The sequence below is a fragment of the Echinops telfairi genome, unplaced genomic scaffold (genome assembly GCF_000313985.2).
Source record: "Echinops telfairi isolate 266 unplaced genomic scaffold, ASM31398v2 ScPeMD7_7409;HRSCAF=8447, whole genome shotgun sequence".
Lineage (NCBI taxonomy): Eukaryota > Metazoa > Chordata > Mammalia > Afrosoricida > Tenrecidae > Echinops > Echinops telfairi.
Genome location: NW_022111309.1, coordinates 15,842,594 through 15,855,198, shown reverse-complemented (window position 1 = coordinate 15,855,198; position 12,605 = coordinate 15,842,594). Strand labels below are relative to the sequence as shown.

At 51.8% G+C, this 12,605-nt stretch overlaps 1 protein-coding gene across 1 annotated transcript in view; it reads left to right on the top strand.

Annotated features, from left to right (window-relative positions):
- LOC101663738 (NT-3 growth factor receptor) overlaps positions 1 to 10,915 on the top strand; it is an 89,356-nt gene extending 78,441 nt beyond the window's left edge. Inside the window, exons 9-12 of the mRNA XM_004709895.1 lie at positions 7,480 to 7,506; positions 8,796 to 8,860; positions 10,265 to 10,367; positions 10,770 to 10,915. Coding sequence (XP_004709952.1) covers positions 7,480 to 7,506; positions 8,796 to 8,860; positions 10,265 to 10,367; positions 10,770 to 10,915 — 341 coding nt within the window. The remainder of the gene's footprint in view (positions 1 to 7,479; positions 7,507 to 8,795; positions 8,861 to 10,264; positions 10,368 to 10,769) is intronic.
- The last annotated feature ends 1,690 nt before the right edge of the window (positions 10,916 to 12,605 follow it).

Sequence of the window (12,605 nt, the reverse complement as noted above, 5' to 3'; positions counted from 1 at the left end):
CAAGGGGATCTCCAGTGGCCTACTAATGGGCTTTGGATCTCCACTCTGCACTCCCCCCATCATTCACTATGGTAAGATTTTTTTGTTCTTGATGGGAGTGGAAAGCCCAGTCTTTCACCCGAGGAGCTGCTGGTGGTTTTGAACTACTGACCACAGGGACCGTAGTCTGGTAATAATCAGGCCTCGTTGAGTTGAAGAATGGGGCCTCTGAATTCAGGATATCTGGATTCGCATCTCATCTGTGGTCCTACCAGATGAGTGGCGTGGTTCTGTTCACGGCAAGCATTCATCGAAGGACAGGCCCGGCCCTAGGCCTCTGTGTATTCATCTGTGAGATGTGACCGGCTATCGCGCCAGGAGGACGACGTGAAACAGGATGTGCCGAGTGCCTGAGCCCCGGGTTAGAGTTCAGATTCCCAGGATGGAGAGCAGAGAGGAGCTCGGGTTGGAAATGTGAGAGTCGTTCTCTGACGAAGCTGTCTATTAGAGACTCTTCGGGGAGTCTGCCGTGGTCCTTTGCCATCTTGTTGGCCTCTGACTCAGGACAACACCAGGCACAAAAGGGAACTGGGCTTTTGTGACTTAAAGGACTTCATTGGCCAGTTACCCAAGCCCAATTGTCAGGCCTTTCTCCCCAGCTGGTTTTCCTCAGGAATCTCTTCCAAAAACCTGTTCAGCATCGTAGCCTGCGTGTGTTTTCCCTGACAGTTCGCTGTGGCCATGCCGGAGGTACGTTGGCCGGGGCTCCAAGCTGGGTCTCCCACGTTCAAGCCCAGGATTCTGCCAGAGCATCAGTGGTCTAAGGCAGTGGTGCTGGGGCCAGGTTGCCCAGGCTTAAATGCTCACCCCCTGGCTTGTGGGTTCTACAGCCTCCAGCAAATTACTGAGCTTTCTGCTTCTGCCTCAGAGGGTTGTGGTGAGGATGAAAGGACCTACACCATGTGAGGTAGTGGTTATGAGTTGGGCTGCAATCTGCATGGTTGGCGGTTCACAACCACCAGCAGCTCCACAGGAGAAAGACTGGGCTTTTCAGTCTCAGAAACCCACGTGGGTTCGCTATGAGTCAGCACTGACTTGTGGCAGCAAGTTGGTTGTTGGAACCTATGTGAAGTGTTGAACTGTGTACAGCACTGCCTGGTGTGAACCAGGAATCAGGGTTGTGGTTATTGTGGTGGTTACCGTGTGTGGTGTGTGTTTTAATTGAGTGTACCCTTGAACACAGAAAGGCGCCTTGACAGATCTCTGTATTTGGGGGAATCTGAAGGCAAGGATCTCCTTTCCTGGGCCCACGGACCAGTGGCGGCTGTTTGAATAGAATGAATGTTTGGTGGCCCATCTGTAAGCGCAGTGGCTGCCGCCAGTCTGGCTGTGTTCAAAGGAGATCAGCAGGAACCATGTGCTAGGAATGTACATGCTACGCAGATGTTGGGGTTTGCAGAAAGTGAGGCAACCTTCGGCCTTAGGACAGGAGGTCCCTGGTGGTGTAGCAGATTAAGTATCGGGCTGCTAATACTTAGTATTAGTTGGCAGTTCAAGCCTACCAGCCTGTCCATGGGAGAAAAATGAGGCTAGATCACTCCCGTAAAGATGTGCAGTCTTGGAAATCCTAAGGAACAGTTATAATCTGTGGGGTCTCCCTAAGTCAAATCAGTGCCGCAGCCCTGGGCCCCTAAGAGGGCCCTCAAAGGACTGGTCAGGAAGGAGTCATTCTGGAAGCACGAGGCTGAATCTTCTTTAGTGTACAGGACATTAGATCAGCTGTCAGAAGAGATGTGGGCGTAGGATTGAGATTCCGGGAGGAAGAAGTAGGGATCAGAGTGGATCCGGAAGCGAGGCGCAGGGAGAGCTGGGATCCGTGTCCTTTTGAGAGGTGGTGGCCCCACACGGGTCTGTGAGCGATTGTGACGGTGGAGAATTGTCACGATCAGTAATTACTTCACGCTCTTTGACATTTTCGAATGCTCGGTTTGTTCACTGCAAACACACATCAAACAATCTAACAATCTTAACGTTAGCTTAAGTCATTGGCTATAAGGGTAACACAAGGCTAATGCAGCATCCCATCATCACTGCCCTTGGTCCCATTAGCCATGGCCTTCACTGGTGTCCTCACCCGGGTAGAGCTGGAGCGAGCAGGAGCTGATGTCTCCTCCTTGTTCCTGGCTCTCTGAGTGCAGTCTCTCTACCCGGGCCTTTTATAGGCGGTCTTGCTGGCTCTTTGACGTCATTCTGGCCTTCGCCGAGGTCTTATCGGGGTTCCCCAGATGTGTCTGGGGAGCTCCCAGGTGCCCCCTGCTAGGTGGTTTGCTTCTTTTGCATGTCTGCAGTGGTTCAGCCTTTCTTGCTGGGCTTTAGTCTCTCTCAAAATGGAGCCACTATGTTCACAGGCGGTATGCCATTCGGCATCTTGCAATGAAGTTGCGCATCTTGTAAGGTCGTTCTGCACCTGGCAAGGTTGTTTTAACACACTCTCATCAAGAATCCAGCAATGGTGACATGCTGGAAGGAATGTTCCCAAGGAGGGCGTGTGTGTGCACACATGCACCCCTGTAACAAACACCTGAGCACTCTTGACAGAATCTTCAGGACCAAGTGTGCTGCTGTGTCTCCTGAATTCTCATTTTATTGGGCCAGGGAGAGTTTGTTTATGACAGTAGAAGCCAGCATTTCCTCAACAGCCTCAATATAAAGAAGATAACAAGCCTGCTTGAGGCTAGCCTGTGACCTAGTGTGCTGGGGCTAGGGAAAAGGAGGCGTCCATATAATCCCCGCCCGTGCTGGATGGACCAGGAGCTGGGTGTTTGGGGAGTGAGATCTAGTTGTATGCAGGCCGGTGCCTGGAGGGGTCTGCCCCCTGCCCCCTCATAGCTACAGCCAGGACTTGTCTCCTTGCCACTGCTTCTCTGGTTTCTGTCTGTCTGAGCACCAACTGCTGCCTCTCTTCCAGCTCCTCTGGGCCCCATGGCTTAGCGACCCTTCCCCTCAAAACCAGACACTGCCCTGAGGCATTTTTGTCCTGGACTGTCAAAGACACAGTTTTTTTTTTGCCCGTGGTAGCTTGACATACTGGTGCCATCCTCCTTGGCTGCCAGGAGTGGTTGCTCAGAAGTGGTTGCTGAGTCTGTATAGGGCCCTATTTCCCTGTGAAAGACCAGGCCCCTCAGCCCTGCAGCTCACAGGGGAGTCAGGAGTCTTCCTGTCTCAGGCTCACGCACTTTCTAGACGTCTGCATCTCCCCAGGCACTGGCAGAGGAGGTAAGCATGGCTGGCCTGATGGGCGGTTCCAGGGTATACAGACAGCCTAAGCATTTGGCTCTCGGATAAATGGGAGCCATCTGAGAACCATGGAGGTGTGGGTAAACCTTGAGCTGATGGGGTACCCCTACACTCCCAGGCCTTGAGGCTAAGGTTGGAGTCCCCCTCTGCCTGGCCCTCTCTCTGAGCCAGGCCTTCGGTCACCTGCCGTTTGGAAGAGGGTGAAGAGCAGGTTTAGGAATATGGAGAAAGTTCGATTGCTGCTCCCACCCCCAAAGCCACGCAGAACAAAGAAGAGCCAAACAGGTGCATTTACTATTATGCACAGGGCTCTATCATTCCCCAGAAAGCATCATCTTCCCTACAGGTAGTTGGGGAAGACTCTTGGCCAGGTCATTATTACAGGATAGTGACGCCTGTATGTAGGGTCTGTATGTAGGAGGCCACATGTGAATGGCTGGATGCGTGAATGAGTATGAGCTTTTAGGCAGGTCACAGGAAGAGGTGCAGTTTGTATAGTACAAGCTTCTCAAAGGGTGGGTCCTGGGCCAGCAGCATCAACATCACCTGGGAACTTGCTAGAAATGCCAGGTGTTGAGACCCACGCCAGAAGGACTGAATCAGTACCTTTTTAAATTTCCTTTCTCAATTTTCAATTTAAAAAATTTTGAGACTTACAAAAACCATTATACAATAGTACAAAGAACTTCCTTGTACCCAGTTCCCCAAGTGCTAAGCTCTCCCAGAACCCCACGAGATGCTACACACCAGCATGTAAACATTGATAGGCACTCACTCGGTCTTCTTGCCCACTGCCGTTGGCGGCCCTGACTCACACCTCGAACTCTGTAGCAGGTTTCCCAGACTGCTTCATGGTAGCAGGCATACCGATGCCTAACCCACAGTGCCACCATGTCACCTTACCTGTGGAAAACATCAAACTCACTGCCCTATCGTTGATTCTGACTCACAGCGACCTGAGGCTAACTCTCTTTGTTTGTTTGTTTTAAATCATTTTATTGGGAGCTTGTACAACTCTTAACACATCCATCCTTGTGTCAAGCACATTTGTACATTGGTTGCCATCATCATTCTCAAAACATTTGCTTTCTACATGAACCCTGGGTATCAGCTCCTCTTTTTCCCCTTCCCTCTCCTGCGCCCCTACCTCGCTCATGAACCCTTGATAATTTATAAATTATTATTTTGTCATGTCTTACACTGTCTGATGACATCTCCCTTCACTCACTTTTCTGTTGTCTGTCCCCCAGGGAGGAGGTTATATGTAGATCCTTGTAATCAGTTCCCCCTTTCCACCCTGCCTTCCCTCCAACCTCCCGGTATCACCACTCTCATCACTGGTCCTGAAGGGATCATCTGTCCTGGATTCCCTGTGTTTCCAGTTCCTATCTGTACCAGTGTATATCCTCTGGTCTAGCTGGATTTGTAAGGTAGAATTGGGATCATGATAGTGGGTGGGGAGGGAGCATTTAGGAACTAGAGGAAAGTTGTATTTTTCATCATTGCTACACTGCACCCTGACTGGCTTATCTCCTCCCCAGGTCCCTTCTGCAAGGGGATGTCCAGTTGCCTACAAATGGGCTTTGGGTCCCCACCCCTCACTCCCCCTCATTCACAATGATATGATATTTTGTTCTGATGATGCCTGAGACCTGATCCCACCGAGGCTATCTCTTTCTGGGAGCAGACCACCCCATCTTGTGACCTGCAGTAGTAAAGATTACACACCCAGGTCACACCCACAGCCCTCCAGCTGACTCTGATTCAGCAAATTCTTTATAGGACACACAGCCTCATCTTTCTCCCCCAGAGCAGCTGGTGGGTTTGAACTCTCTACCTTGTGGTTAGCAGCTCAACACTTACCTGAGAATGCCACCTTGGTTTCTTTCAATCTGGGCCAGTTTGTCGAGTGTTTGTCTGTGATGACTTTGGCACTTTTGGAGAGGACACTAGTGAGTTTGTAGAAGGTCTCAACTTCAGTTTGCCTGTCATTTTCTAGTGAAGATTTTCAGAGTATGCACTTTTGGGCTTGGGGCACCATGGGTAGACACATCCTCATCCGTGGGGCACGGGGGTGGGGGTGGTGCACTTTCTCCCTGGTGATGCTGACTTTGGTCACTTGGTGACGAGATCTAGTGTCACCAGGGCCCCTGCCTGCAAATGCGCTTCTCCCTCCTGTTCCTAGTAAGTATACTATGCTGGTGTGGACACTGGGTTCTTATCCATCTTCCACCCACTGTTTGCTGTTCGTCGATGATTGCTCCCTGAAACAATGATGGCTGCCATCATTGCCAAATAGGTTTCCCTATTTATACCATCCAGGAAGCCCTGATGGGAGAGTTGGGGGAAGCAATGGGTTGGTGGTTCAAACCCACCAGCTGATCTGAGTGAAAGATGAGGCTGGCTCTTTCTATCCAGAGCTGCAGTCTCAGAAACTCTATCTAGGGGGGGCTGTGTGTTAGGATCGACTCACCGGCAGTGGGTTTGAGACCATGCCATCCACATCTGTTCATTGGAATCCAACCGGAAGGGCAAGTTTTTCCCTCCGTCCCTTTTGGCCATTGATTTGTGTCCTCAGAGGACTCCTGGCTGCTATTTATATTTTCCTGTGAGTTCTAATCGATCATTGTCATTATTTTAGTGCACAAAATTATCACTCCCAGTTTGGCTTTTGGAATCCCTTCAAGTTGGCTCCTGTGCCCTTCTCCACATGCCCTTTATTTTGGGCTACACACTGGGCTGCTCACCACAAGGTCAGCGGTTCAAAACTCTAAGCTGCTGCTTTGGAGAACGACAAGGCTTTCTACTTCCATGAACACTTTCCATCTCAGAAACCTATCGGTTCAGTTCCGCCCCACCCTATGGGATTGCTGTCAGCTCGGTAGCAGTGGGTTTGGGTTTGGGTTTGGTTTTCTGGCTTTCCGGTACCGTGAGCTCTCAGGCCTCGCCTGTTCCTCCCTGCTGCCCCAGAGCGAGAAGTGACAACCCTGGTTCCTCTGCGGAGAGCGGCACCGTCTGTGCTTTTATAGTCCTTTGAGTGATTCTTTTCGTATTAAAACTTGATTTAAATACAGCACTACCCGCTCCTATTTGAGTGACATGGAATTAATTATGACTTTCTATAAACCTCAGTTTACCTATCTATTCAGTGGGGCCAGTACTATCAACCTCCTAGGATGCTGTTAGATTCATATGGTGGCCGTAACAAAGCATCACAAGCTAGAGGGCGGGGGTGGGGCAGACTTGCTAGAAATCTTAAATCAAGGTGTTGGCAGGACCCTCTCTGAACACCCTTCCTGGCCTCTTCCAGCACCTGGGAATCCCTGGTGTCCCTTGGCTTTTGGCAGCAGAATTTCAATCTGCCTCGGTTGTCGTATAGCCAGAGTCCCTCCGTGTCTCTTGTCCATTTCTTATATGGACACCAGCCACATTGACTGGACCCACCCGAATGGAGTGTGCCCTCCTGTGACTCCCCTCCTACATCTGGAAGTGACCCTCTATCCAGATAGGGCCATGTTCTGAATGTCCAAGAAGACCCTGGGTTTTGGCGAGATGCTCTCCTCCTGGGACGGTGGTCATGATCATTACATGATCTATAATAGATTGAGTCATTATTAGCATGGCTCTGGCCCATAGTCAAAGTCCAGCCACGATTGGCTTATCAAGTGAGCAACTTCTAGGGGCCAAACATCAATAACCCTTTTCCAGGGGGACCTGCTCTGACAGGGTGGGCAGATTCTAGGGTGATTTCCAAGTGGTCTGCAGAGGCCCGCTGGAATCGACTGTGTGTGTCCACCTGAGGAGTTTTGTTCTGCAACACCCAATGTTTGCTCCTGGCTCCATCCCTGTCCCAGCGCTCTGGGTGGGGGTGGATGAGGGAGGGCTGTTCATGAGAAGATGGGCCTGGATTGAATTCCCCATCTTTTAATGAAACCAGCTTGGTTGCTACTGCCCAGGGGAGCCATTTCCCTAATAAACAAAGGCCTTATCTCTGATTTCTCCTCCCCTCTGAGGGGCACCCTCCAAGGAGGGTAGGGCAGGGTAAGAGGGATGTGTGGGGAAGTGCCCAGGTACTTTCTTTTCTGTTGCCATAGTAACAGGTGATCTCCTGGAGGGGAGAGGTCATAGCTATTAGGAGGATACACATGCTTATCCTAGCCTTTATTACATTTGCTAATTCTCTCTCCTTCTTTCTCCCTGCAGAGAGCACGGACAACAACTTCGTTCCTTGTAAGTCTGCTTTACCTTACGCTTTGACTCCAGATAGCCCTCTTGTCCCGCCCTTTCCTGACCTGGGCCACTGGAGGCAGGGGAGGGGGGGTGGGGTGCGGGTGGGGGGCACCTGAGTTCACTGGGAGAGGAAGCATTTCCAAATCGACACTTCCTGGGCAGTCTCTCTGTGACTCAGTCTCTCCCAAGATGTTTTCCCAGGTGGGGGCCCCTCCTCCGGTAGAAAGGGCTGTGGGGTGTCCCTGCTCCACTGGCCCGCTGTTGCTTATCACAGCAGAGAGGATGTGAGATTGTAGCCTGTTAGAGGTGTCTCTCCGACTTTGAGCGTCACACCCACTGTACCTGGAACCCACCTCGTATGTAGAGCCGTCATTTACAAGCTCTTTCGTAAGGGTTCAGTGGGACCTTCTGTATCCCTACATGGGCCTATTGTGGCTTCATTTATAAGTGATTTGGGGGTGGGGCTGAACAAAAGGATACTGGATTTTACTCCTGGATAGTGGGGGAAGCTGTATATTTATTCCTTTTCCTTTGTCCCTTGTGCAGAGTGGGGATGGCAGTGAGAATATTTGTCAGTGTTGCCCAGGGCAAGACCTAATGTAGCAGACTCATAATCTTGTTCAGAATACCCCCCGCCATTTGGCATGGATGTATATTTCACCCGGGATTCCTGTCCTGTCCTCCAGTCTTAGGGAACTTGGTGCCACACAGAATGTCCCTGCCGATATCTCAGAGTTGGCACCCTCACTTGCCGAGCAGATGATTCTTGGTGGAGGACAGACGACCCACTGGGTCAAAGTGGGCTCTCCTTGGTCAGAGGGGTCCCTGGGTCGCCCTCAGTGACCCTGAGGTCAGCCTAAGGGGATGGAGAGTGTCATGGGGCCACAGGCCTCCTGGGCCCCGCTGAGGAGCACAGGGGAAGAAAGCCATGGGGGAGCCAGACTGAGAAAGCTGTGTCCCCAGAAGAATTTGCCTGATGCAGACTCTGGCCCCAGTCCCACACCTTCCCCTCTTCTCTGTGCCGTATCTCATGGCCACGGTCCACTCTGGGAGGGGGTGGTGGGAAGGTTGTGTATTCCCTGTGGCACCTGTCCTCGGTCATCATGACACAAAGTGGGCGGCGGGAGAGGCAGCTGGCCTCTGGGGACTCCAGAAGCGCCTGGGAGGTCAGTCTCTCAGGGCTCAGCTTCAGGAGCCTTCGGGGAGCCGGGCAGGGACTGGGCGGGGCCGGGCAGGGACTGGTCGGGGCCGTGGCTCACCAGCCTCCTCCTCCTGTGCTTGGTTTTCAGTTGTCGAAGGGAGCCCTACCCCTCCTGTCACTGTGACCCACAAGCCCGAGGAAGACACATTCGGGGTAAGCCCCCTATTGGATAAGAGGATGGCAGATTCCGGTGTAGTCATTTTCAACGTTACAGCTCACTTGGATCCCAGTACGCAAGGTGGCTCCAAGAAGTTCATGGGAAAAAATCCGTTATCCTTTAACTCCATTTCTCTGGGAAGTTTTTGAAGGCTCCTTGTATGTGGAGGAGGGAAGTGGGGCCGAATGACCTCCTTGCAGGCCATCTGACCCTCCCTGTTTGATGGAGAAAGGGGCGTGGTCTGAGGAAGGCTTGTAGTAGCCAAGGCTTCCAAAGCAAACAGGGTGAGAATCCCCACTCCGTAAGGAGACTTAGTGACTGGGCCCGAGGCTCCAGAACTGTTGACCATGTGGGGCTCTGCCAAAGTCCAAGTTGCTCAGGGCATCTCCTCGGGTGGGTTTTCAAAACTTCCGCGACTCCCCACGGTTCCTTCCCTGGAGTGGCTGTTGGTTGGAGAGGGAGTGGATGTGTTTGGTCTAGGTGTTTTGGGACCTCCTGGATAAGAGCATTCTGGGAAGACTGTCAACAAAGATGCAGGACTTACTTGCTCATTAAAATGACAGCCCAACAAGAGAGGCAAAGCCTTTGAACCTTTGCATCTCCCAGGGTCAGAGGAGGAGCTCTGCTGGCATCCCGGCTACAAGCTGCACTATCCCCCAGAACTGCTCTACGGGGGAAGGACAGTACTGTGTGCTCCTGTGAAGGGTTGCCATCTCAGAAACCCACCGGGACAGTTCCACTCTGCCCTACAGGGTCATCAATTGCATGGCAATGAGTTTGAAGCTTTGGGGAAAGGAAGAGACTCTCAGAACAGCAAATTGCGGAATTTGCTCTGATCAAATCGAGCAATTTCTTTTTAAGAAAATGTTCCTATTGTTGTTAGCGGCCCCTGACTCATGGTGACTGTATGTGCCAAAGAAGTAAATGCTCCCTGGCCCTGCGTCATCCCATGGCCTGATGGGGTCACACAGTTGGGAACCATAGAGTTTGTGTTGGCAGGCTTTCAGCAGCAGCTCAGCAAACTTTTCTTTGTAGTCTTTGTAAGTCTGGAAGCTCTGCTGAAGCTGGTTTGGCCATGTAGCACCACGCAAGCCTCCACTGGTGCATGGGTATTGGCTGAGCATGGGTGGCTTTGGCCTGGAATCAACCTCAGGCTCCCTCAAGGAAGATGAGAGCCCTGCCCCAGGATCACTACTGCTCCCTGCCACCCCCATTTTAATATTCTTAGCTAAAGTTTTAGGCGCCCACAGATTCCTTCTGAAGTCTTCTCAGTAGCCATGTTCTGAGAGTGCCAAGTTGCTATAGCAACAGGACTGCTCCCATCTCATACGCCCCTGGCTTTGCGTAGCTCCCCTGTGTTCCGGGTCTGCTTCTGATGGTTTGCTGTTGGCTTCTGGCAGGTATCCATAGCTGTTGGCCTCGCCGCCTTTGCCTGTGTCCTGTTGGTGGTCCTCTTCATCATGATCAATAAGTATGGTCGGCGATCCAAGTTTGGGATGAAAGGTAAGGTGGGGTTTTCCAGCATAGCTGACCTTGGGAGTGTGTGTGTGTGTGTGTGTGTGTGTAAGGTAGCTGTGGTTCCCTTTGGTCACAAGTTGCCTTGTCCTTCTTTCTTCACTCTCTCAAGGGCCTCTGGAAGTGAGTCCTAGGATGTCCTGTGGGGGCCTCCTGTTGGCACCTGTGGTTATTGACAGTCCTGGATTGAAGGCCCTGCTGGGAATTCGTAGGGGCTGAGCGATGGGCCACCTGGTTTGTCCTGACAGCGGCTCATCCTTGCTCGGTGGGGCATGTTGCAAGGGCATGGTCTAGGAATGATTCCAGAGCCAATGATGAGGACTTGTTTCCTTTGCTGAGTGGTGGGCCAAGTGACCCCTTTTAAGGGACTTGGTTTGCTGTGATGAGAAGGTCCTGGGCGGGCTGGCTACAGGGTGGTGGACTCTGGTGCTGACAAGCTGCCCATGTGGGGACAGCTCGGCATGCAGGTCTACACAGAATCCCGAACGGATGCCAAGAGCAACAAGACTGCTATATCTCCTGGCCAAGTTCCATGACACACAGCACTCACCACCTTTACAGGTGGGGCCGTGTGGTATTCTGCCAAGGCTCGGGGAGGGGACTGGCACGAAAGTGGTTAACATGGTGGCTTAGCACCCATCTGCCAGGCCCAGGTGTGGATCTGACCAAATGGCTCAAAGGGAGGCCGGGGCCCAGCTCCAAAGGAGAAATGCAACTTGAAGATAGGCATCCAGGGGGGGTTCCCATGCCTGGCGGATATTGGACGGAGGATGGATGGGGACAATGAAAACCTGGACAAGCTATCAGATTGCCCGGCCAGTTGCTTGCGAGATGATGAGATCTGGAGAGGTGATTTGAAACAGCTTCTTTATGTGGGCTGGTGTCTATGGGGGACGGTTGATCCTGGGGCTCAGGGACTGAAGGAGAGCCTGTGAATGGGATTTTTGAGGATGGTGACACCCTGAATTTACATGCAGACGTTGATGTATTATGCATGGCTGGAAGAGGGAGGGGGGCTGTGAACTAATCTGTAGCTTTTCATATATTCTCGAAAGATTCCGTGACTTCTGTAAAAGCTTAGTTCAAGGATGTCAGAAAGTGATGCTTAGAGAGGAGTAGAGAGAGCGAGCACATGGGTACAGCCAGCTTGGTTTGCCAGCAGCTTTCTGCCTCTACAGGCTTTCTGGCTTTGAGCAACCTGAACAAGTTGTCACAAGGCAACACAGACCTAATGGAATTGTGTTAAATGTTTCGACTGACAGGAGAGCATGTGTGCAGGCAAATTAGAAAGAGAAGATAGAAGGATGGCCCTAAGCCAGATGATTTTCATAAGACCAGACCACTCTTGAGCACCTTGATTAGAGATGTTATCTGTTAAGACTCACCACGTGCCGGACAGAGCTTTGTAGGTTTTGGAGGTGAATTTGGCATTGAGCGGGGCTCAGAGGCCTCGGGCAGCTCTCAAAGACCCGTCACTGAGCTCCTGGCACAGAGGACAGGTGCTATGCCTGGGGCACATTTTTTTCTATCATGAAGGGACTTTCTTAACTATTTCTCCTTCCACCTGAGAAAAACAAGAGTCTCAGCCTCTCAAGGAGCATGGCCCCCCCCCAAAAGGTGCCCCCAGCTGAGACCCTGCAACTTGCTTGGCGGGGCTGTGGGAACAGCTGTTTTCTATTACTTGTTATCTGGTGTCTGAAGCAGCATGTCCCCATGTCAGATGAATTAGGCAGCACTCAGGGCGGTGCCTTCCTCAGCTGTCCTCAGAGCCCCTCACGGCTCCTGCGCCCCCTCCCAGGCTGGGCTGCCAGCTGGGACCTTGGTTGAGCTAGGAGGGCATGTCCCTGTGGGTGAACTGAGCTAGCTTCTTGTCAAAAGCCAGGCAAGTCAACCTCCAATTAGAAGCAATGGTGGTGATGATGTACCCGAGGCTGGCTTGCTTCTCTTCCTGAAGCCCAATTGTATTCCAGTTTCACATGACAAGCAAGTGCCTGAGGCGACCAGACCAGTTGCCTTCCGGCTGATTCTGACTCAGGTGATGGAGACTAGCATAGCTGCATAGGATTTGCGAGGCCAGAACTTTTGGGAAGCACACCACCAGGTCTTTCTTCCAAGGTGCCTCTAAAACCCCCCACAGCTGTTGAGTTGATTCTGACTCATAGTCACCCTATTAGACAATTGCCCCTGTAGGGTTTTTGAGGCCTATACATCTTTATGGAAGCAGAC